General features: G+C 49.4%; 1 protein-coding gene across 2 annotated transcripts; it reads right to left on the bottom strand.

Annotated features, from left to right (window-relative positions):
- Window positions 1-1,566: 1,566 nt before the first annotated feature.
- Window positions 1,567-22,706, bottom strand: TBL2 (transducin beta like 2). Of its 2 annotated transcripts, XM_030536381.1 has the most exons (7): window positions 22,577-22,706; window positions 18,848-18,978; window positions 17,558-17,742; window positions 16,044-16,195; window positions 3,907-4,033; window positions 2,717-2,869; window positions 1,567-2,138 (listed from the first exon to the last, which is right to left on the bottom strand). In XM_030536381.1, exons 1-7 carry the CDS (start codon window positions 22,689-22,691, stop codon window positions 1,682-1,684), a joined length of 1,320 nt encoding a protein of 439 aa, XP_030392241.1. In that variant the 5' UTR covers window positions 22,692-22,706; the 3' UTR covers window positions 1,567-1,681. The 2 variants fall into 2 exon arrangements, with proteins under 2 accessions (XP_030392241.1, XP_030392242.1); XM_030536382.1 differs by lacking the exons at window positions 18,848-18,978; window positions 22,577-22,706 and having other exon boundaries at window positions 16,044-16,221; window positions 17,558-17,634.
- Between the last annotated feature and the right edge of the window lie 1,441 nt (window positions 22,707-24,147).

Here is a 24,147-nt window from a genome sequence, read left to right on the forward strand (position 1 = left end):
TTGCAGTGTCCAGTTATGCCCGCTGGACGCTGCAAGCTTATATGAGTTCATCAGTTTAATAAAGAAACTGATATGTACCAGGCTTCTTATCCCAAAGGGAGCCTCTGCCACACTTCAAACCAAACACACTGCTTCAGGTAGAACAAACAAACAGATTTACTAACTATAACGATGGATCTTAAGTGATTGTAAGTCGAAGCATAAGAAGTCAGAGTGGTTACCAAAGGAAAATAAAATATAAGCACAGAGTCTAAACTCTCAGCCCTATTAGACTGGGAAGCAACTAGATGAAGCAGTTTTTCTGACCCCACTGGATATTGCAGTCTTTAATATACAGGTTTGTTCCTGAAACTCGGGCCAATCTCCTGTGTTGGAGTCTTGTCTTTTTTCCTCTGTGTCCTGGTTGCTTGCAGTAGAGGTGGGGGCAGAAGGGCCTTGTCCACTCCGTCTGTTTTATACCCTCAGTCCATGTGCTTGGGGAACACGAGTCCAGGCATGTCTGGGGGCATTGCTGAGTCCCTGGGCAAGGTTGAGCAATTCCCCTGGTGGGGCCTCGTACAGGTGAGTCATTGCATTGTAGCTCCCTTGCTGGACAGTGGCTGTTGATGGCTGTTTGACACCCGCCGGGGCGTTGGTTACTTTCCTTGCTGTTGCCTCTGGGGAAGCTAATATCTGGCTGATTCCCCAACTTACAGCATGTTTCAGTGACAACCAGACAACACAATTCCCATAACTTTAAATGCATGAATAATACACATCTATGGATAGAGAAATGGCTTTCAGCAGATCGTAACCTTTCCCAATACCTTACAAGGCATGTTTTATATGAAAGATCATGATTATATGAAAATGAGGAATATGGGGGTTACAGCATTCTCCCCCCAAGGTACAGAATGTCAGTCACCCAACGCTATTACATTTCAATACCTGTACAAATTTATTATTCAATTTTGTTTGCCCTTCAAATTGTATTTGTGATGCTTAGAGGTCACAAAGAAATCCAACATAGAGTCATTAAACTAAAAGAAACAAATGCAAATGTCTATCAAATGCAGCTCCTCTCCATTCCTTCTCCCCCAGCATGTGCGTGTGTGGGTTAGTTAGTGAGCTGTGCGTTGTTCTTTGAGAAGATGAACTCAAAAAAATGGGTCTTGCATTTGAACTGCATTGGAGTAACAGCTGTACACATTTCTAGGTCTTGTGAGAGCTCAACAGTCTGGGGCAATCCCCTAGGAAGGCCTATCTCCTACATGGAGAAGCTTCACCTCTGCAGACAGTTCCATTGCTCCTGAGGAGTGGCACTGCAGAGCCCCTTCTAACTTCCTCACACAAAACCAATCCTCCATTTGGCACACAATCTCTCACGCTGTGGCCCAAGCTTGAGGTGCAGTTTATTAGTAGTCTTCCTCCTCTCAGTTCTCCTCCCCAGGCAGCTAATTCGCAGCATGGAGCCCCAAACCCCCTTCCCCCCCTCGCCAAGACGAGGTAAAAGGCACCAGCCACTCAGCTCTGTAACTCTCCATTCAACTCTGTACAGAAACAACACAAGGCAACTACAAGAAGAGATCAGGCTGTCAGTAAACTCTTTTATTACAACTCATTCAGTTATTAAAAAACCCACCACACAGCATTAGGCTCTCTGGCCTGGGGGAGTCTGCACATACCCAGTTCCCAGAGAAGTTTAATCCTTCTTGGCATAGATACTGTCCAGCGTATTCTGGGCACCTGTGATCTGCTGCTGCAGTCTCTCTCTAGTAGCCTCAGTAGTCGTTTTTTTCAGCATGCCTTTCATTTCTTCCACAACAGCCCGATAACCCGCCGTGTTATGGAACACCCTGATGGCCCGGTCCCCACACGACACAAGGTAGCGACTGTTAATGTCAAAGACCAAGTCCGTGATGTACTCTCCATGGACGCTGACAAAGTGCTCCTCCTTGTCCCCCCTCCGGGTGTTGTACACAGTGATGCTGGTGCCGCTAGAGATGGCCAGCACACGAGCATCAGGGGACAGGGCAATGCGACAAGGCTCCATCACTTCACATTTCCCTGTCAGGAGCAGATAAGGATCCTGTTGCTTCTTGTATTCTACATCTGTGTCCCACAGCTTCCACGTGCCATCCTTCGAAACGGTCACCATCCTATGGCAAGAGACAGCACACATGTCTCAGCTGCAAAGAGACTAAGCAGCACCATTTCTCTCTCCTCTCTCACAAACCACAGCCCGTTATGGACCAGAAAGAAGGAACAACTCTCTTGAACAGTGGAGACTGCAAGTAGAGAGCAGCTGACCCCATTATCTGGGGAGAGGGGAAGGTTAGTGCTCATAAAAGCAATTCCCTTCAAACACGAGCATATGGGCCTGTCACCTATTGGGTCAAAACTGAAGGAACAGGAAATCTCAAATGTTAATATAAACGAGAGTCTTCATTCTCCATCCAAGTGGGGAAGAATGGCTATGTACCAAGGTTAGTGCAATCTGTCTGGAGTGGGAGAGGAAGAAGTGGGACCCTGCCTGGCGCAGTCTCCATGCTGGCTCAGAGATTTGCTGCTATGGATTCCTTTTCTCAAGCTTCCTGTTGGTCAGGATGGACACTTTTGGGACACACTGCTGGGAAAGGGGAGTCCATACAGGCTTACTGCTGCTATACATTAGAAGGCACCAGCTACCAAGCCACAAAGGCATGGGATACTGATATTTTGCAGGGTAGCTCCTTACCGTCTGGAGTCATTGGAGAAGGAGAAGGAGTACATGCCAGCAGAATGGCCCTTCAGCTCAAAGGCCCTGGTCACCTCCCGGAAGTCTCCTCCCTTGCCAAAGCACACCTCCCATACCTTCACATCAGGGGTGAAACCACACGATGCTACAAATCTGGGGAGGAGGGAGAGAGAGAAAATGTGTGTTCATCAGTTATGCCAGCCCAGTCACTAAGCATCTCCCAGGCCTGTGACAGCACCAGCATGATTCCACTTTTGGATCCCTCCTAAACAAACTGAAGGAATAAAAGCAACCAGCTGGGGGTGTCAAAAAATGAGTGTGTATAAGAAAGCATTCAGGGTGCTGGCTGATCCTGTGTGGAGATGTGAATCACAGTTTGAGTCACACGGAAAACTAGTTTCACCTGCCACCAAGAAGTCACTGCAGTGACAGGTGAATGGCAATCCCAAAGGGTCAGTATGGGACAGGACGATGCAGAGTGACCACTCCAAATAAAGGAAATCCTGGCACTGCATGTTTTTAGCCCAGCGAAAGGGGAGCCCAAACATCTGCCCTCAGGGGTCAGATCCTCTAGCGCCTAAGCTTGGAGCCTGATGAGCTCATGGCCTCAGTGGTGAGAGATCATTACAGAGTGATCTTGGTTAATGGACAATATCCACTACGAAAATCACATTTCCATCAGAAGATTTAGTAAAAGTAACCCCTACAATGTCCTTAAACTTGAAAAAACCAGCAACACTTCTGCATCTCTGACAGCACAAGCCTAGTCAGTCGCAGATCTGATGATGTACGCTCTTTCCCAGACTTCAAGAGTGCGGTTAGCAGTAACAGCAGCAGCAGTGCTGAAGGTGAAAGGGCAGCAAGCAGGTGTAGAAAGGGAAGGAGAGATGAGCCAGAACATGCTTGGTGGTACCACTTTTAGACCTGCCCAAAGGCCCTTCTAAACAAGCAGGCAAACATGACCTTTCATAGCTTCTCAAAGGTTTTTAGGGGTAGCATGTACTGTTTAAAAGTGAATTTACTGAAATTTAAAAATTAATCAGCTGCAAACAATTCAAGTTGATGGTGCCCCTTTGGGGAAGGAGTGAGGCTCTTAGCCTGTTTTATTTCTTGTGTCCCTCACACTCCCCGATCGGAGAAGATAGCATCCTGATCCCCCATCCCATTGACAGCAGTCTTGTGTTCCTCACCGCCCACAAGGAGATATAGCTGCATAGGCATTGTTCATCTGGTTAGTATTGATGTTGGCCAGGATTTCACCTTTCAGGTCCCAGATCAGGATGGTTGTGTCACTGGAAGCTGTCATGATGAACTTCCCTAGGGAATGAAGGACAAAGATTAGTAGTCTCCCAAGTCTAGTGTTAAGTCTAGCCATGCAGAAGAACATGCTAGCAGCCAACCAGTCATATCACTCAAGCTTCCTATGGGCTGTCCCACCCACCACCAGGAGAGGAATGTCTAGTCTAGAAAGTGATCCATTCCCAGACATCAGGGAGGGGAAGGAAAAAGCAAAAGAACTCCCCAATTCTGAGAGCTGTGGGGTAGGGGAGAGATCCACTTTGAGCTCCCCTCTTCCTGGATGCAATGGCAGAGAGAGGTACAAGGCTGGCAAATGCTCATTGACAGCAGTTTCAGCTGCCGTTGGACCCAAACTCTCCCCTCTGAGCAGGATCCTTGCACTTGACTGGCTTAACACTTTTTGGAGTGGGGGGGGGCAGGAGTTGTAAAGAACAGGGCAGGAACTAAAGGTCCCAAATGCTTCTGTCCCTGGGCACGCTCCTTTTCTAACTAAGCAGACCATGGGCTTTCTGCGTTCAGCCAGATAAAGCTTTCCCATAGTGCACAGAATATGCCAACCGGATTCTACAAGCTTCAGTGACATAAGGCTTTAAGTGTGTCCGCAAAGATCACTGGCGAGAAGGCTCAGTACCTGAGTCTGCACGGATGCTGAGTCCCTTTAATTTCCACAGGGTGCACCAGGCTAGGAAGGACTGACTTTGAAATAAGACACTTACCTTTTCCCATTTTGCTGGGTAGGTCTGTCTAATCGAGGGTTTTCTACTCTCCAGGAGGACCTGCTGGATCCCCTCCGAACAGGTCCATTCTTCAGGGTTCAGCCACACAGCATCGATGCAAGCATCAACTTGCCAGCAAGTTAAAGAAGTACGGGCTGGATGAATGGACTATAAGGTGGACAGAAAGCTGGCTAGATCCTCGGGCTCAACTGGTAGTGATCAATAGCTCCATGTCTAGTTGGCAGCCGGTATCAAGCAGAGTGCCCCAAGGTTTGGTCCTGGGGCCTCTTTCGTCCAAAATTTTCATTAATGATCTGAAAGACGAGGTGGACTGCACCCTCAGCAAATTTGCAGATGACACTAAACTGGAAGGAGTGGTAGATAGGCTGGAGGGTAAGGATAGGATATAGAGGTGCCTAGACAAATTAGAGGATTGGGCCAAAAGAAACCTGATGAGGTTCAACAAGGACAAGTGCAGAGTCCTGCACTTAGGACGGAAGAATCCCATGCACTGCTACAAACTAGGGACCGAATGGCTGGGCAGCAGTTCTGCAGAAAAGGACCTAGGGATTATAGTGGATGAGAAGCTGGATATGAGTCAACAGTGTGCCCTTGTTGCCAAGAAGGCTAACGGCATTTGGGGCTGTATAAGTAGAGGCATTGCCAGCAGATCAAGGGATGTGATCATTTCTCTCTATTCGACATTGGTGAGGCCTCATCTGGAGTACTGTGTCCAGTTTTGGGCCGCACACTAGAAGGAGGATGTGGAAAACTTGGAAAGAGTCCAGCGGAGGGCAACAAAAATGATTAGGGGGCTGGAGCACGACTTATGACGAGAGGCTGAGGGAACTGGGATTCTTTAGTCTGCAGAAGAGAAGAATGAGGGAGGATTTGATAGCTGCTTTCAACTACCTGAAAGGGGGTTCCAAAAAGGATGGATCTAGACTGTTCTCAGTGGTACCTGATGACAGAACAAGGAGTAGTGGTCTCAAGTTGCAGTGGGGGAGGTTTAGGTTGAATATTAGGAAAAACTTTTTCACTCAGAGAGTGGTGAAGCACTGGAATGGGTTACCAAGGAAGGTGGTGGAATCTCCTCTCTTTGAGGTTTTTAAGGTCAGGCTTGACAAAGCCCTTGCTGGGATGATTTAGTTGGGGACTGGTCCTGCTTTGAGCAGGGGGTTGGACTAGATGACCTTCTGAGGTCCCTTCCAACCCTAATATTCTATGAGGTTGATCTGGATACCCCAATGTCTGAAGTAAGCTGCCACCACTGGCATGCACTTGGTAAATACCCGCGGTGCTGTCACTAGGCCCAACGGAAGGACCACAAACGGATAGTGGTGAGATCTACCATGAACCGGAGAAAGAGTCTGTGTCCCTCGAAGATGGTGATATGGAAGTATGCATCTTTCAAAATCGAGAGTGGCGTACCAGTCCCCCAGATCCAGGGAGGGGGATGACGGAGGCCAGGGAGACCATGCGGAACTTCAGTTTCGCTAAGTAGCTGTTCAAGTCCCACACGTCTAGTATGGGCCATAGACCACCCTTGGCCTTGGGGATTAAAAGGTATTGGGAATAGAAGTCCTTGTTCCTGTACTCCACAGGAACTACCTCCACCACACCCAGCTGCAGTAGACCCTCTGCCTCCTGCATGAGAAGACTCTCATGAGAAGGGTCCCTGAAGAGGGTCAGAGAAGGAGGGTAACTGATGGGTGCAACCCTGTGCCACTGTACTGAGGACCCATTGGTCCGATGTTATAGACGTCCATGCAGGGAGGAAGGAAGAAAACAGGGGAGGAAGGATCTGGGGAACAGGCCAGTAGGTCGCCCTCAGACATACTCTCAAAATGGGTGCTTGCCCATCTGCTTACTGCAGGTCGAGCCTGACTGTGATTTAGACAGGGGTTGGTGGCCAGGGTGCCTCTTGTAACCCCTGGATTTTTTATGGGGAAGTTTCTGGAGAGAGTGGCTCCCCTGGCTCTGAGGCTGCTGCGGCTTAAACCGCTTGTGGGCAGGGCCAGGGATGTAAAGGCCCAGTGTTTTTAGGGTCATGTGGGAATCTTTCCAGTCATGGAGTTTATTGTCTGACTGTTCTGCGAACAGGTGCGTCCGTCAAAAGGAAGGCCTTGCATTGACTGCTAAGCCTCCGAGGAAAGACCAGAGAGGAGCAGCCAAGAAGCCCTGAACAATGAGATGGCCAATGCCATGGTACAGGTGGCGGTGTCCGTGGTGTCCAATGCTGCTTGGAGAGTTGCTCTGTCCACAGTCGAGCCCTAATCCAGGATCACCCAGAACTTCTTCCTCGAGGCCTCAGGAAGGGCCCTCTTGAACTTGGTCATGGCCTGCCACATATTAAAATCATAGCGGCCTAGAGGGCCTGGTGGTTGGCCACCTGCAACTGTAGACTGGAGGACAAAAACTTTATGCCCAAACGAGTCTAGTCTCCTTGAGTCTTTATTCTTAGGGGTAGCCCCTGGTTGACTCTCTCTCTCCCTGTAGTTGACTGCCTCTGCCACTAAGGAACTGGGAGCAGGGTGGGTATAAAGGTGCTCGTGACTCCTGGTTGGCACAAAAGTACTTGTGCTCTGCCCTCTTTGAGATCAGAGGCAAGGAGGAGAGGGTTTGCCAGAGGGCATTTGTATTTTTTGAGACCCCTGGATGTAGGAGCGAAACTACCCTGGCCAGGGCTATGGAACAGAGAATATCAAAGAGGAAGTCTGTAGGTTCCTCTGACTTCTCTGCCTGGAGGCTCAAGTTGGTGGCGACCCTCTTTAACAGCTCCTGATGCATCTTAGCATCATCCTGGGGAACCACTGGAGCGGGCCCCACTATAGCCTCATCTGGCAACAATGAGGAGGAAGCCAGTACCAAGGGTCCTCCACAACAAGAGGTGGTCCAGAGCTTGCTCACCCACTTCCTCCTGTGCCTTTGGGGTGCCTGGAGCCGAGGCCTTTTGAACTAGAGTGGAACAGAGGAGGGAGGTAGCCGGTCTCTCCAAAACTCTGGATACCAAGCGGGCAGCCGGGGGGGGGGGGCTGAGTGAACCCCCATGAGTTCCATGGATACCACTGTGCTGGCCATGGAGTCGGAGGCCACGGGGCTGGCTGTGGTGCTGTCAACGTAGTCTGCACCGTAAGTATTGGGAGCTTGTCCTGCAGCTAGGGAACTTTGCTCTGAACCTGAGCTAGAGCCTGTGCGGTCGCACCCTGCAACCAAGACGGGGCTGAGAGGTACCAGCCACCCCTCTCAGAGTTGGATCTGGCTTACTTCGACGAGCGCCTGGATCGGAGCTTCGGCAACTGGCAGCACTTGGTGGATCCGCGATGGCCCTGGGCTGGCAATCTATGCCTTACACTTAATGAGCAGTACTGGGAACCAGAGCAGGCTTGACGTCATGAAGATGCAGCTGCATGCTGTGATGCTGCCCTGGAGGATCGGCAACGCTCCAAAGAATGGGGTAAAGAGGTGCCCGAGACAGGGTCTTGATCCACCCCAGACTTGTCCTTTCCCTTGCAGGAAGCTGGAGACCTTCTTCGCCCCGCCTTCTTGGCTGGAGCCACGTAAGGGGATTGGTGCTGGCTCACAGACGGTACTGGTGGGGCACTGCACACTGAGATCACAGTGCTTGGTGCTGAATCAGAGCTCTGCTCCAGCATCAGGGTAATGGCAGACTCCATAAGGAGCTCTTTCAAGCGAATGCCATGCTCCTTCTTCATCCTGGGCTTGAAGGACTTGCAGATTCTGCACTTATCACTAACGTGACCTTTGCCCAAGGACTGTAAACAACTGTTATGTGGATCGCTAATGGGCACGGGCCTTTTACAGCAATCACAGGGCTTAAAGCCTGGGGAACGGGCACACCCCATCCCGAGGCAAAGTCCCGTTCGGGACCTACTAAGTCTCTAACAAATAGGGAAACTAAAACCAGAGGGTAACTACATACAATAATGTACAAGAGGTAAATGCGTTCAAACAAACAAGAAGCAACAGCGCTAGCTGAAGCAGCAACAGTTCTATGCACCATCACTGGCAGCAAGAAGGAACTGAGGGTGGAGGGGGCTGGCGGCACCCTATATGCTGTGGCATATGTGCGCCACTCAAGGGGGCACCACAGCCAGTCCCCTACAGATACAGGCAAGTCTTATCTTACGCGGGGGTTCTGTTAGGGCATAAAGCAAAAACCACGTATACTCAAAATTACATCCCCAAGCCCTTTAAATCTTGCCCGCAGCTCTGGTGGCCAGGCCGGGGCAGCATTTACAGGCCTTCTCTGGAGCTGCGGGCGGGAGCTGGGAGCCCCCTGGGTGATTTAAAGGCCTTGGGACTCCCAGCCACAGCTGGTGCCCCAGGACCTTTAAATCTTGAGGTCACGCCTGCCCCCCCGACTCTAGCCCTACAGCATAAAACTGAAATTGCGCATGTTAAATGCGCGTAAGTTGCAACAGACCTGTACTGCTGAGGGAAAAATTTCCGGCACCTGTGCATGTGGCGACCACACACACACCGAAGTTGAACGGACATGAGCAATCACTCGAAGCAGCAGCCAACATACAGGCTGCCAGTCTGAATTCTGAGCACTGCCTGGGACGTCACAGCGTCTTGGGCCTGGCACCTCTCAGAACCCATTGTCAGAGTTGGAGTCTACAGAGGTGGCAGGATAACGATGCAGTTAAAGGACCTGACTCCCCACAAGAAACTCACCCTGACAGGTGCAAGTAAAAAAATTGAAGGGATGCTGCCCATTTAAAAGTCATGGATAAAGAAACTGATTTGGTTACGACCCACGCTACTAATGCACTGCAGATTGCTGCTGATGCCATTTACTTTGTATATTTCTTTCAGCTTGGACACAATGAATGTTTCCCATTTGTTCAGAGACAAAAGGTGGGTGACGTAATGCTTTTATTGGACCAACTTCTGTTGGTGAGAGAAATAAACGTTTGCGTTTACACATAGCTCTTCTTCAGGTCTGGGAAATTTACCTAGGCCGGGTCTAAACTTAGAACGCTGCATCAGCGCAGTTGCACCACTGTAGCACTTAAGATGCTCCTACACAGAAGAAATGGTTGTAGGGGACAACCTTGGTTCGAGTGATCATGAGCTAATTCAGTTCAAAGTAGATGGAAAGATAAACAAAAATAGATCTGGGATTAGGGTTTTTGATTTCAAAAGGGCTAACTTTAAAGAATTAAGGAAATTAGTTAGGGAAGTGGATTGGACTGAAGAACTTGTGGATCTAAATGCGGAGGAGGCCTGGAATTACTTTAAGTCGCAGCTGCAGAAACTATCACAAGCCTGCATCCCAAGAAAGGGGAAAAAAACCATAGGCAGGAGTTGTAGACCAAGCTGGATGAGCAAGCATCTCAGAGAGGTGATTAAGAAAAAGCAGAAAGCATACAAGGAGTGGAAGAAGGGTGGGATTAGCAAGGAAAGCTACCTTAGTGAGGTCAGAACATGTAGGGATAAAGTGAGAACGGCTAAAAGCCAAGTAGAGTTGAACCTTGCAAAGGGAATTAAAACCAATAGTAAAAGGTTCTATAGCCATATAAAGAAGAAGAAAACGAAGAAAGAAGAAGTGGGACCACTAAACACTGAGGATGGAAAGGAGGTTAAGGATAACCTAGGCATGGCCCAATATCTAAATAAGTACTTTGCCTCAGTCTTTAATAAGGCTAATGAGGAGCTTAGGGATAATGGAAGGATGACAAACGGGAATGAGGATATGGAGGTGGATATTACCACATCTGAGGTAGAAGCCATACTTGAACAGCTTAATGGGACAAAATCGGAGGGCCCAGACAATCTTCATCCAAGAATATTAAAGGAACTGGCGCATGAAATTGCAAGCCCGTTAGCAAGAATTTTTAATGAATCGGTAAACTCAGGGGTTATACTGTACGACTGGAGAATTGCTAACGTAGTTCCTATCTTTAAGAAATGGAGAAAGAGTGATCCGAGTAACTATAGGCCTGTTAGTATCACATCTGTAGTATGTAAGGTCTTGGAAAAAATTTTGAAGGAGAAAGTAGTTAAGGACATTGAGGTCAATGGTAATTGGGACAAAGTACAATATGGTTTTACTAAAGGTAGAGCGTGCCATACCAACCTGATCTCCTTCTTTGAGAAGGTGACAGATTATTTAGACAAAGGAAATGCGGTAGACCTAATTTACCTCGATTTCAGTAAGGCATTTGACACGGTTCCACATGCGGAATTATTAGTCAAATTGGAAAAGATGGGGATCAATATGAAAATTGAAAGGTGGATAAGGAACTGGTTAAAGAGGAGACTACAACGGGTCGTACTGAAGGGTGAACTGTCAGGCTGGAAGGAGGTTACTAGTGGAGTTCCTCAAGGATCGGTTTTGGGACCAATCTTATTTAACCTTTTTATTATTGACCTTGGCACAAAAAGTGGGAATATGCTAATAAAGTGTGCAGATGACACAAAGCTGAGGGGTATTGCTAACACGGAGAAGGACCAGGATATCATACAGGACGATCTGGATGACCTTGTAAACTGGAGTAATAGTAATAGGATGAAATTTAATAGTGAAAAGTGCAAGGTCATGCATTTAGGGATTAATAATAAGAACTTTAGATATATATTGGGGACGCATCAACAGAGGAGGAGAGGGACCTTGGGGTATTGGTAGATCACAGGATGACTATGAGCCGCCAATGTGATATGGCCGTTAAAAAAGCTAATGCGGTTTTAGGATGCATCAGGCGAGGTATTTCCAGCAAAGATAAGGAGGTGTTAGTACTGTTATATAAGGCACTGGTGAGACCCCACCTGGAATACTGTGTGCAGTTCTGGTCTCCCATGTTTAAGAAGGATGAATTCAAACTGGAACAGGTTCAGAGACGGGCTACTAGGATGATCCGAGGAATGGAAAACCTGTCATATGAAAGGAGACTCAAAGAGCTTGGCTTGTTTAGTCTAGCCAAAAGAAGGCTGAGGGGGGATATGCTTGCTCTTCATAAATATATCAGAGGGATTAATATTAGGGAGGGAGAGGAATTATTTAAGCTTAGTACCAATGTAGATATAAGAACAAATGGGTATAAACTGGACACTAGGAAGTTTAGACTTGAAATTAGACGAAGGTTTCTAACCATTAGAGGAGTAAAGTTCTGGAACAGCCTTCCAAGGGGAGTAGTGGGGGCAAAAGACATATCTGGCTTTAAGATTAAGCTTGATAAGTTTATGGAAGGGATGGTATGATGGGATAGCCTAATTTTGGCAATTGATCTTTGATTATCAGCAGATAAGTATGCCCAGTGGTCAGTGATGGGATGTTGGATGGGATGGGATCTGAGTTACTGTAGAGAATTCTTTTCGGAGTGCTGGCTGGTGAATCTTGCCCACATGCTCAGGGTTTAGCTGATCGCCATATTTGGGGTCGGGAAGGAATTTTCCTCCGAGGCAGATTGGCAGAGGCCCTGGAGGTTTTTTGCCTTCCTCTGCAGCGTGGGGCATGGGTCACTTGCTGGTGGATTCTCTGCAGCTTGAGGTCTTCAAACCACAATTTGAAGATTTCAATAACTCAGACATAGGTTAGGGGTTTGTTATAGAAGTGGATGGGTAGGGTTCTGTGGCCTGCCTTGTGCAGGGGGTCGGACTAGATGATCACATTGGTCCCTTCTGAGCCTAGAATCTATGAATCTACACCATAGTTAAACCACCTCCCCGAGAAGAGGTAGCAGCTCTCCCATTGACATAGCACTGTCTACATGGAGGGTTAAGGTCAGTGTAACTACGTCGCTCGGGGAGTGGATTTTTCACCCCCCTGAACAACTTAGTTATACTGACATAGCTCCGTAGTGTAGACCTGGCCTCAGAGTGTCTCGGCTAAATATATGGTGGAACAAATTGTTTAGGGTTAAGTAGGTATTTAACCAAAGGGACCATTCAAGGTGAAGCGGCCCATTAACACCCCTCCAATCACAGGGAGGAAAGGAAGGGTGGGAAGAGCAGTTGGGGGTGGGGGAGGGAGGTTTGTTAGTGGGTTGGTTACAAATTGTTATAAGCAGCCATAAATCCAGTCTCTATTCAGTCCATGATTCCTAGTGTCTGGCAGAGTTATGATTTTAAGCTCACGTTTTGAAAGTGTTGTGTAGGTTTCCTTTGAGGATGAGGACTGACAGGTGAGAGAGTGACGGCTTTGTGAAAAGTGTTCACCCATTGGGGAGAGGGTGTTTTTGTGTGTTACCATTTTCCCATGTGAGTTTATTCGAGAGCACAGTGATTGTCTACTTTCACCCACATGGTTGCTATTGGGGCACTTATGCAAGGGGAGAGGTACACCATGTGTTGTGGTAGGCATGTATAGGACCATGGATCTTGAAAGGTGTGTTGCGGAGGGTTGTTGATTGCTGTAGCAGTGGAGATAGGTCTACAGGTTTTGCATCTATTGTTCTGGCAGGGTCTGGTGCTGCTCTGCATTGGGAATCCCCTGGGCTGTGGGGAGCTTGCGTCTGATGTTGAGCTTGGAGAGGTTATCTGAAAGCTAGAGGAGGGGGTTCAGAAAAGATTTTTTTCAGGATGGGGTCCCCATCGAGTATGGGTTGTAGCTGTTTGACAGTACCCCACATGGATTCCAGTTTGCGGTGGTGGATGACAACTAGGGGTATGTGGTCAGAGGGGGGTTTATTTCTGTATTGAAGCAGGTTCTCTCAGGGTATTTGGGTGGCCTGTTCCATGATGCAATCTATTTCAGTGGTGGAGTGTTCTTGTTTGGTGAAGGCAGTTTTGTCTGTGTTAAGGTGTTGGGAGCATTTTCTGTAGTATCCGAGTACCTGGGTGTAGATAACAGACAACTTCGCCGTGAATGGTCCCTTGAAAGATATGCTAACTACTTATGCTCTCGTATTTAGCTCAGACACACTGGGTCTGGCTACACAGCAATGTAAGCCTAAGCCCCCTTGCACCCGCACACCAATTGTTAATCTACAGCTCAAACCTAGGGTCCCAGGACCCTACAGGGCTAGAGGGTCTCTAAGCCCTATTGCTTTCCTGTGTGTACATGGCCCCAGAGTTCCTTGGAGTAACTTCCTTAGTCCTCTTCATGCCATTGAACTCTATTGCAGCAGAAGCCACACCTGCCTCTGCAACTCAGATCAGTGTTAACCCATTGTCTGCTGAACAAGCACACTATCAGAGGACCTGCAGGGTTTTCAATGCAAAGAAGCTTTCTGCAAAGAGAGCTGTTCCCTGGTCATAAGAACACAGCCAGATTTTGACGCATGCTCCCCAGGCGCCCTGCATACATAGCCCCCACTGCCCCCTCGGGGGGTGGGGGGGGGACGACAGAGAGCGAAGCAGGGACCAAGTAGCTGCCCAGCAGTGACTGGATGCAGCAGAGCTCCCGGCTCAGCGGGGGTGGGGGCAAGAGACCCCAACACCCTGGCCCACTGTGCATGTGGTGAGTAGGAACCAGCCCAAAAACCTCCCTGCTGCCTCCTGTGGCGGTGGCTCCAGCTTCTCCTTGCCGCTGCACAGAGCTTGCTCGGATCAGGGAGCAAAGCTGACCAGCCCTGGGACATGGCTCCCAGCTGCCAAGGTACTGGAGGTCATCCCTCCCCCAGCATGCTCCCCCTTCCTGCAGGGCAGCTGCTTGGTGCCGCCTTGCTACTGGGTCCCCCTACCCTCCCTGGGCCTGTGTCCAAGGGCACCCAGGCAGTGTACCCTGTGAGGGCGGTGAGTGGGAGCCAGTCCCAACACTTCTCCACAGCCCCCCAGGAATCCCTTCTCCCTACCTCCTGGGGTGTGGCAGGGTTAAGGGAACCCCAAGGGGTGCTAGAGCACACTGCACCCCAAACCCTGGAGAAGCTCTTCACTTCTCTGGCAGCAGAGAGGTGAAACCTACATTTTATGTCAAACTTGAAAACAGACAAAAATAAATAAAAACTCAACCAAACAAAAACAATTTCACTAGAGATCCCATTTTAAAAATTAAGAATAGCAACCTTTCATTTTAATAGTTTGACAGCCCTGGAGATTGATGTGCTAATTATCCTCAGACAGGCGCACACGGGCATTTTCCTGCCAATGTGACTCAACCTAGAGCTGGAGAGCCCAGTTCTCAAGTTAGATAGTAGCTCAGTATAAAGCCTTCTCGAACTGCAGTCATTCTACTGAGACAGCCACCAAAGGAGCTAATTATGCAGTTATGTGCTCCTTATGGCACCAGAGTCCCATCAACAGCACCTCACAGTTAGGAAACAGGGTGGACAGTAGAGTTTTCCCACAGTGAAACATTCATAGGGCTAGAGTGACGCTAGCCACTCTGGGATAGGGTTACTTTGACTTGGGTCTGTGCACTGCACAGCCCTCGGTTTGAATATAGGACAGAAAATCCCTAGTTTATGGTTAAAATGCAGTGGAGATGCTCAGTCCCAGAGTTCTCTGATACAGGCCAGCTGACTCACGTCCCACTAACTCTAGGCTTACACTGCTGGGTAGACATACCCTCTAAGCGTCCCAGACTTGAAGTAAAACTCTGTATAAGCTTGAAAGATTGTCTCCCACACCAACCGAAATTGGCCAATGAAAGATATTACCTCACCCACCTTGTTTCTAATATCCTGGGACTGACACAGCTACATCATCCCATTTGTTCAGTCAGGTTTGCCCTCAGGTTCTCTGCTGCAATATTTGGGATTCCAACATCACAGCCAAGTGTTGTGTTAAAAACTAACATTTCTCCACAACTCTAAAAAAATAAATCCAGTGAAAATACTCATTTCACTCTGGAGTCATACACAGGTCAATAGTGTCCCTTGAAATGCTAGGACTCCTACAAACAATGATGTGACCTCTCTTGCAGCCACAACTCTGAGCACGGTCACAGGACATTCAGAGGTAAGTCTTAATTCATGAGGACCTGTGTGTATACAGTACAGCAGCTGAGGTCCCACCGTTGGGAACAATGTTTTGTTACATGGATCCCAGAAGCTCTCGGTGAGCACCCCCTTCCTCATCCTATCAACCTGCACTTGGAGAAATTCTTATCAGTTAAAAACATGTGTGTGTCAGAACACAGCGTGTACAGTGTTAGGGACCAGACTTCTTTGCACTGGGAAGTGAATTTGAATGTTCCCGGCTCTTACAGGAAAAATATAACTACTTAACACATGAGACATGGAGACAAGTGTTAACTGACTTCTCCAAGGTCACTCAGTCAGTTACTGAGTTGGAATTGGATCCAAAGCGTAACCAATGCTCAAACCAGCAGCTGTTGCTCTTCAGAAAGTACAAGGCAGATGGCTCACAAGCCCAGATGAAAGGGGGCAGGCCTGTCTCTGTACCTGTCTCGGCAATTCCAATGTTGATGATGGGGGCTTTATGCTTCTTTGGGAAGTCCTCAGGGGCTGCAGTGAAAGTGAAGCTGCCATCCCCCTTCTTGGTCATTTTAAAGACACGAATGGTCTCTCCATTTGCCAGCCAGGTGATGAAGGCTCTGAATGAAGGAAGGACAGTCATTTCCTGTAGCCAACATAATGAACAAAACCACTGCAGAATGTCACAGACCACATGTAGGCATACTCATCTCACACTAAGCTTATTTTTGTGCACCTAGCTAGATTGCAAGGGATAAAGCTGGGTGACTAGAGGCAACCAATCCAGGAATGTGATTAGAGCTTTCCTAGCCTGTCTCCCATTTGCAATGGTCTGAGTGTAGCTCTTTGTCTGGAATTTAGTGCTGGTGAGAAGTTCCAGATGGCAGCTCTGATGACTGAATCCTCCGTTTGTCCCCAGAGTAGGCAGAACATGGGCAGCTGCAGGGCAAGCTTCCCCATCACCACAGCTCTGACCCAGAGATGCCTCCTCTCAGACACAGTCAAATAAGCTCCATAGCTCCTACTCCCTTTGTGAGAATGCCAAGTGTGACGCCTAGTGCCCATTTTGATGGTGTTTTTTGGTGATGCAGGCACCTGCCCACTGGGTAGAACACCAAGACTCATTGCATACAGGTCAGAGTCAGAGGTAAACTTTTGATCCCTACAATCTGGGCTGGATTTAAACCAATAAGGCAGAGGGTTACAGCTACATGTAATCAGGCACAACCTAGGAGAGATGGCTGGGGTCATTACTGCAGTTAAGGGGTTTGGCCAGTTTTTATATTTAAAGACCACAGCTTATCATGCTGAGCAATATTCTCTTCGTTTCCTTGGGTATAGAGAGATGGGAATACATCTCATGTCTCTTGTCTTGCACTTTGATTGTAAAGCCCTTGAGGCAGAGACTGTCTTTTTGTGGTTTGTACTGTGACCAGCACAATGGGGGCTGGGTCCAGGGCTGGGGCTCCTAGGAGCTACATTAATACAAGTCATAAAACAAAGACTCCAGGATCATTTGCACTTTGCGTGATGTAAACCTGCTGAGAAACAGATGCAGCTCTGCTCACAGCACTGGCCTGAAAGCCTGGAAAGTGCTGCAGCTCGCCGGCCTGCACAGTTGACCTCCCACTCAAATCCATTTTTCTGTTGCCAGACCCAGATAGTGGGGAGAGGGAGAAAGAAGCTCAAGTTAGAGCCTAGCTCCTGGGACATTGGGAGCCTGCAGGAGTAGGAACAGGCCAATTCTGAACTCACTAAACCCTGTGAAAAGGGGAACTAATTTTCAGGTGAGGGAATTTACTTGTTCAGATCAGCAAGGATCTAATAAATCTTCAGGGGCAGAGTGTGCTGGACAAGATCCTGCTCCCCCACTTCGGCCTTTGTAATAAGAAGGGCTATCCTGTCAAGCTAGGAAAAGAAAATCCTTCCTTGTAAGTCTCCTGCTTTGATTTCCCAGCCCTACCCCAGCAGTCACTTCTCACCTGGAATCTGGGCTGAAGCAGACCAGCGTGGCATGGTCCAGTTCCACATTGGCTCGCATGCAGCGGTGCTCATGCTCCAAGAAGTCCTTGGTGCTCCAGATCCGGACAGTGCGGTCATCAGCGCAGGACACCAAGTACTTGCCATTGCTACTGAAGTCGAGGCAGGTTACGCTCCCACTGTGACCCTGCAGAAAACCAACATGATCAGCACCAGCTTTCTGTGTGATGAATGGAACAGGTAATCTGCCTGTTCCATCCCAGGGCTCCAAGGCATGCTGAAGGGACCACTGGCCACAGATGAGACACAGAGAGAGAGAAAAACCACGTACATGAATCCCATCTGCTTCAAGAGCAAAAACTCACAGAACAAAGACTCCCTTCCCATCCAAACACAGCAATAACCATCCCTAGGTCCTCACACCCATTCTCCTTCCCCCTGCTCTTCTGCTGTTCCAGGGCACACCTTTCACAGCTGATTCTCCAGGGCCCTGGGCAAGTAAATCAAAGGGAATGGACACAGGATTGTGTGTGAAGAATGAGGTGGGCTACAATAGGAAGAATTATAATAATTCCTAACACTTACACAACACTAGATCTCAGAGCACTTCCAAAAGGAGTTCGGGATAATTATCCCCATTTTACAGATGGGGAAATTTAGCACAAGGAAGTCAAGGTCACTAAGCAGGCCAGTGTTAGAGCTGGAAACTGAACCCAGGTCTCCTGAGTCCCAATCCAGTGCCCTCTCCACTAGGCTATATTGCCTCCCCAAAATACCACCAATCTATTATATAGCATTTTTTCATATCATGTCATGCTATCCCTTGCCTATGTCACTGCCTACAGCACCTTCCTGCAGCTTGATTTCAGGAGGCAGCTACTGACAAAAGGAGAGACATACCCATCATTAAGGAACTGTCAGCATTTCAGTGGGGACTGAAGTAGCAGAGAAAAGCCCAGCAGAGGAATGCAGAGGCATTGAGCTCTGTGAGGAGCAGCAGCAATCACAGACTGGGATGGGGACAGGGACGTGACAAGAAATGTTTGTTTTCCAAGTTCCCAGAAACAGCTGCTCAGGGGCCGCAAACATTAAAAGAAGCAGTCCCAAAGAGGGCACATCCAGGAACGGGCAGGGAACTTGTGCCTCATGCTTGAATGGCAGATCTCTCAGCAGGTGTGTGCAGATGCATGGAAGTCTGTTGGTACCTGTCCCCATGCATAACAGTAGGTCAGTGTCCGTTGCCAGGCAAAAAAAAACAGGTGCTGATGCTCACCAACTGATATGCCAGTTACCTTGAGAGCAGCAGCTAGGAGTGGATGTGTGAAGTTGTGTTGCTGGGGCTTATGCTTGCGGCTTCGTTGGTGCTGCTTTTGTTTCTTTAGTCCCGTTGTCTGTCTTACTGCTTCCCCATTTACTTTCTGGTCTAGAAAAAAACAGGAGGAGGCATCAAGGTGATTTCCTGACATCTGTCTCTCATTAGAGAAACAAAGAAACAGACAAATTGAGTAAACCAGAGCCACCATGCACAGTGGGACACATGAAAGAGTTATGAAGCACCTCTGATACTAAGGCATTCCCTAGAACAGGGGTCTCCAAACTACGGCCCACAGGCCGGATCTGGCCTTGGGCTTTCATTTGTCCAGCCCTCCAACCAACAGGGGAGAAGTGAACAGCTGAGTAGGCACCCCGCAGGCAGGGGAGGGGCTGTCGGCAGCAGCTCACCCGGTGGCAGCACAGCTGAGCTGTGCAGAGGGTTGAGTGCCTCTGGGAGCCAGTGTCCTCCCAGAAGGGGAGACAACTTAGGGGTGAGTCATTGCTGCAGCCGAGCAGGTACAAGGAGAAGCAAATAGGCAGGCTGCAGCTGAGTAGGCACCCTGAGCAGGCAGGGGGAGGGACTGCCAGCAGCAGCTTGGGGGGGGGGGGGCGGTAGCTCAGCTGAGCTGTGCAGAGGAGTGAGTGCCCCCAGGAGCCAGTGTCCCCTCAGAAGGGGAGCCAACTTAGGGGAGAGTTGCTGCTACAGCCGAGCAGAGACGGACCCCTGCCTTAGAGTAAAAATACAAGCCAGATGCTTAATTACATCTCCAATAAATGGAGTAAAGAAGATGGAAATTAACAATTTCATAATGGTTAAATTTTAACTACAACACTAATAAAACCAAACAGTATTTGTATGATATAAATGTGAGTTTTTAGAAATAAAATAAAAGAAAGTGAAATGATTTTTAATGTATTGACAAATATTGTGTGATTTCACAGTACCTGCATCGATTAACTTTTACATCTGATTTAAAATTTAATGCAACACTGACACAGTATAGTGGGTTTTTTTAAAACAATTTTGCATATATTTGCATATATTTAATTTCTTTCACAGTCGCTTCAGCCCACGAAGCCCCTTCAAAAAACTAATATGGCCCTCGTCTCAAAGTTTGGAGACCCATGCCCTAGAAAGCCTGCTCCCTCCTCTTTGTTAAAAGATTCCCACCTGACAGACAGCCCCTAAAAAGATATTCTCATGGTAAAGCAAAATAAATTCGTTGTTCCTGGGAAGAGTGTGGGAAATTAACTGCCCCCTTAACTTGCCCTGACTTGTCTAGGTATGAAAGCTTGTACATAACATAAGGAGCAATTGCTTGCACCACTTATTGTTAGAAACATAAAACTGAAAATTATTCTCACTAGTTAACATACCATGCTATGATATGCTGGAGTTAGGGTTGAGAGTTTTTACCAGTAATTTACAGGTGCAAAGTTGTAGAAAAACACCATAGTTTAATGACAAAAATCACCACTAGGAACTCAGCCTAGATTCCCCTTCTCATGCTGACAGTATTCCACTAGTCATCTGCACTCATATCCCTGTCCTTCTCCACATGTGGTATGGAAAAAAAAAAAGGCTCTTGGATTTCTACTTGAAGCAAAAATATGACTAAACGAGTCGACTGGTCTCTTTTTATCCTGGACACTAAGGCAGACCAGCTCTTGCCCTAAGCAACAAGAGCAGAGTGTATTTACTGAAGAAAAGAACACAAAACAGGATTATAATGATGTTAGCAAATTAAATACACACCACTATTCCTAAGAGTTCCTATTCCTAAATTCTTAAGAAATGATTTAACTCAGGTTTGCCTGGTACATTATCCTGCTCCACAAGCAGTGACTGAAGCTACATCAAGGTGACATACTGCATTCCCGATTATGAGGACTGACATTAATATTCAATAGCTCCTGGGGCCCAGACCCCAGAAACAGATAGAAGGCTGCTCTCCAGAAGGAAGAAAGCACTCACACCCAGGCCAGCAAATCTGGATCTTCCTACAGGTGAGTCACGTTTACTCTTTTAAGCAAAAGAATTTGGCTAGTGCCAGCAAAACTACAGATTCCCACCAGATCAAGAATGCATTTTTAGAGACCCCAGGAAAGGTACAGTCCTACTAAGAGTGCAACCAGGAGAGGGGAAGAGCTACAGTGTAAGGTGGTGTCTCAGAGGACTAAAACCTCTGCACGTGATGCCCTTTTGCTATGAAGCTTGTTAATTTAGTGGATTTTGGCCTTCTCTACACTTAGAAGTTTCTGTTTTAACTATAGGCAAAGCACCAAACCCCATAATGTGGATGCAGCTACACTGGCAGTTAGTGGTATAACTCATTCAGGTTTGGCAAAGCACAATAGACCAGTATATCGGCATCTACACTAGCACTTTTATCAGCATAACTACATTGGTTAAAAAAACCCACAAAACGGCATGCTTTGGTCTGAATGCTGCTGTAACCAATCAGGTGGACAACAGAAAGTGGATTTTTGAGTTCTGTTCTTCATCAAAATGCGCTGTAGAGCGGTGGTTTTCAAACTGTGGGTCGCAACCCAGTACTAGGTCAGAGAAGCTCTGATCAGCACTGCCGATCAGGCCATTAAAAGCCTTGCGGCAGCGCTGCCTAGCTAAGGCAGGGTAGTCCCTACCTGTTCCGATGCTGTGCTGTGCACAGAAATGGCCAGCAGATCTGGCTCCTAGGTGGAAAGGACACAGGGCTCCGCATACTGCCCCCACCCTGAGCACCAGCTCCACACTCCCACTGGCCGGGAGCTGGGGGCGCAGTGCCTGCGGAACAGAGCCACGAGGGGCCACTTGTATGCCTCTGCTCATGAGCCAGACTTGCTGCTGGCTGCTTACGAAGCATAGTGAGATCCACAGTGCCAGAATAGGCGGGATGCTGCTGACTGGGAGCTCCGGAGGTAAGCCTGTGCCCCAAACCCCTGCCCCAGCCCAGAGCCTCCATCAAACCCAGAGCCCCTCCCTGCACCCCAAGCCCCTCATCCCCGGGCCAAAGCCCACACCCCCAGCCCAGAGCCTGACCTGCTCCCACACCCCAGCCCCCTGCCGCAGCACAGAGCCCCCTCCCACATCCTGAGCCTTCATTCCCAGCCCCACGCCACAGCCCTCAGCTCCTCCCACACCCCAAACCACTCATCCTCAGCTCTGCTGGGTCACAGGCCTCAACAATTTCCTTAACTGGGTCGCCAGAAAAAAAGTTTGAAAAAGGGGTGTTGCAGAGAGCTTTCCCGAGCTGGAGCCCAGGCGGTTCCACGCAGCAGGGGGATTTCGGGGCTACGGGCACACAGGCAGGCAGAACACAGGGAGAAGGACGGCACTGGGGCTCGGAAACTCTAGGGTGCCGCCCCTGGATGAAGCGCGTGTCTCTGGCTCCGGGCCGGGGGATACCCTGGCCGGCCCTGCCGGATGCCCGGGAGGCGCTGGGAGGAGCAGGCGCCAATCCTGCAGCTCCCAGCCGGCTTCGCCTCGCCGTTCCCGCCCCCCCCGGCTCTGCTCCGGAGCCGGGCGCCCCAGTCAGGCTTCCCGGGCCGGGGCCCGCCCCCTGCCCCGCAGCCCCGCGGCGGGAGCCGGCTTGGCTCCCCGGGGGCGCCCGGCCGCGCGCTCTCGCAGGCAGACCGCCGGGCTGGACGGACCCGGCCGGCTGGGCACGGAGCCGCCTCCCCCAGCCCGCCCGCTGCGGGCCGCTTACCGGCCGGCTCCCCGCTGCCCGGCTGCCGCGGCGAGCCCCGCCCCAGCCCCGCCAGCAGCAGCAGGACCAGGGCGCCCAGGAACAGCGAGACCCCGATCACCGCCACCGCCTCCATCTTGCCGCCGCCGCCACCTCAGCGCGCGGGGCCGAGCACGGCGCCGCAGTCACGCGCACGCTGAGACCACGCCGGCGGCATTGCGAGTCAATGACGAGAAGCGATCCGCGCACGCGCACTTCTCGCATAGTCCGGGAAGAGGCGTGTCATCATCAGGAGTCGTCTTTACGCATGCGCGGAGAGGCTTCTCTTGGATGAGCCGCTCATCGTGACAAATCCGTGCAAAGCGACCCCTGCTGAGGGAGAGCTGCGCTGCAGTCAATCCCCTGTGCGCATGCGCCCTGGAGGCAATGAGTAGACGCTTGTGCGGGAGGAAGTTTGGAGACGTGGATTCGGATCGCAGCTCCGCCGCAAACCTCTGTGTGAACCTGGCTGAGCCTGTCCCCTGTCTGCACCGACGGGGAAGGCTGTCGTGTGGTTCTTGGCAGCAGTGCCCTGTGCACAGGGCACTGCTGCACAGCACCCTCCCCAAGAGGCTGGTTCCAGTAGCCTTGTTTAGCAGATGGGGAAACTGAGGCACAAAATGATGACATGACTAGCCCAAGCCAGGAACAGAACCCAGCACCACTATGTGCCACACCAGTGGGCCACCAGAGCCACTCTACTGCCTGCTGTTTTCCAGTTTTATGCCCTTCCCTCTGCACACAGAGACAGTGGTAAAAACTGCAGACCCACTGTGACATTGCACTCCATTGTTTTATGGAAATATGTTTATAAATGTGAATAGCATGTAACTGGAATATGCTTTATGTAAACGGTCTCTTGTAAGGTATCATTACAAAGCTTATAATCTACTGAGTGTGTTCATCCTATTTGTAGGAACGTATCATTCTTGTATCTAAAACTAGAAATATGAAGTATTGCGCTGCAGTCCTATTGTAAGTATGCAAAGTGGGGGCCATTAATGTGGCTTAGGATCTTGATGGCTCCCATTGACTAGGACAATTGGTTGTGAATGGGTCTGTTTACTTGCAAGCCTTCCTGGGTACGTGACATGAATAATGAAGAATGGGGTCTTAGTGCTGTGACCATGTCGCATGATACTGGAATCCATCTTAAACCTGGTGCTTTTCCATTTAGAAAGAGGGGTGGGGACCCAGAGAAACCAAGGATCCCCACCTTGCATAGGTGCTGACTCAGTGGGATGGAGAACCCGTGGAGAAAAATTAGTGGGTGCTCTGCACCCACCGGCAGCCAAGCACCCCACCCCTCCTCGCCTCCTCCTCCGGCTCCTCCCCTGAGCACACCACATCCCTGCTCCTCCACCTCCCTCCCACTGCTTGCCACTGCCAAACAGCTGTAGCAAGCTCTGGGAGGGAGGGGGAGGAGTGGGAACATGGCACACTCAGGGGAGGAGGTGGGCCAGGGCAGGAATTTGAGGGAGTTGGAATAGAGGCAGGGAGGGGGTGGAGTTGGGGCAGAAAGTTTGGGGAAGGGGTTGGAATGGGGGTGGGAG

This window comes from Gopherus evgoodei, chromosome 17 (assembly GCF_007399415.2).
Source record: "Gopherus evgoodei ecotype Sinaloan lineage chromosome 17, rGopEvg1_v1.p, whole genome shotgun sequence".
NCBI classification, from domain to species: Eukaryota; Metazoa; Chordata; order Testudines; family Testudinidae; genus Gopherus; species Gopherus evgoodei.

Excerpts from the sequence above, each read along its gene's own strand:
- TBL2 (XM_030536381.1), bottom strand. The coding sequence starts at position 22,691 with ATGGAGGCGGTGGCGGTGATCGGGGTCTCGCTGTTCCTGGGCGCCCTG. Across the intron at positions 4,034-16,043 it reads CATTGGAATTGCCGAGACAG|GGAAGTTCATCATGACAGCT; the intron begins GTACAGAGACAG and ends TTCATTCCCTAG. Across the intron at positions 2,870-3,906 it reads GCTATATCTCCTTGTGGGCG|ATTTGTAGCATCGTGTGGTT; the intron begins GTGAGGAACACA and ends CCTCCTCCCCAG.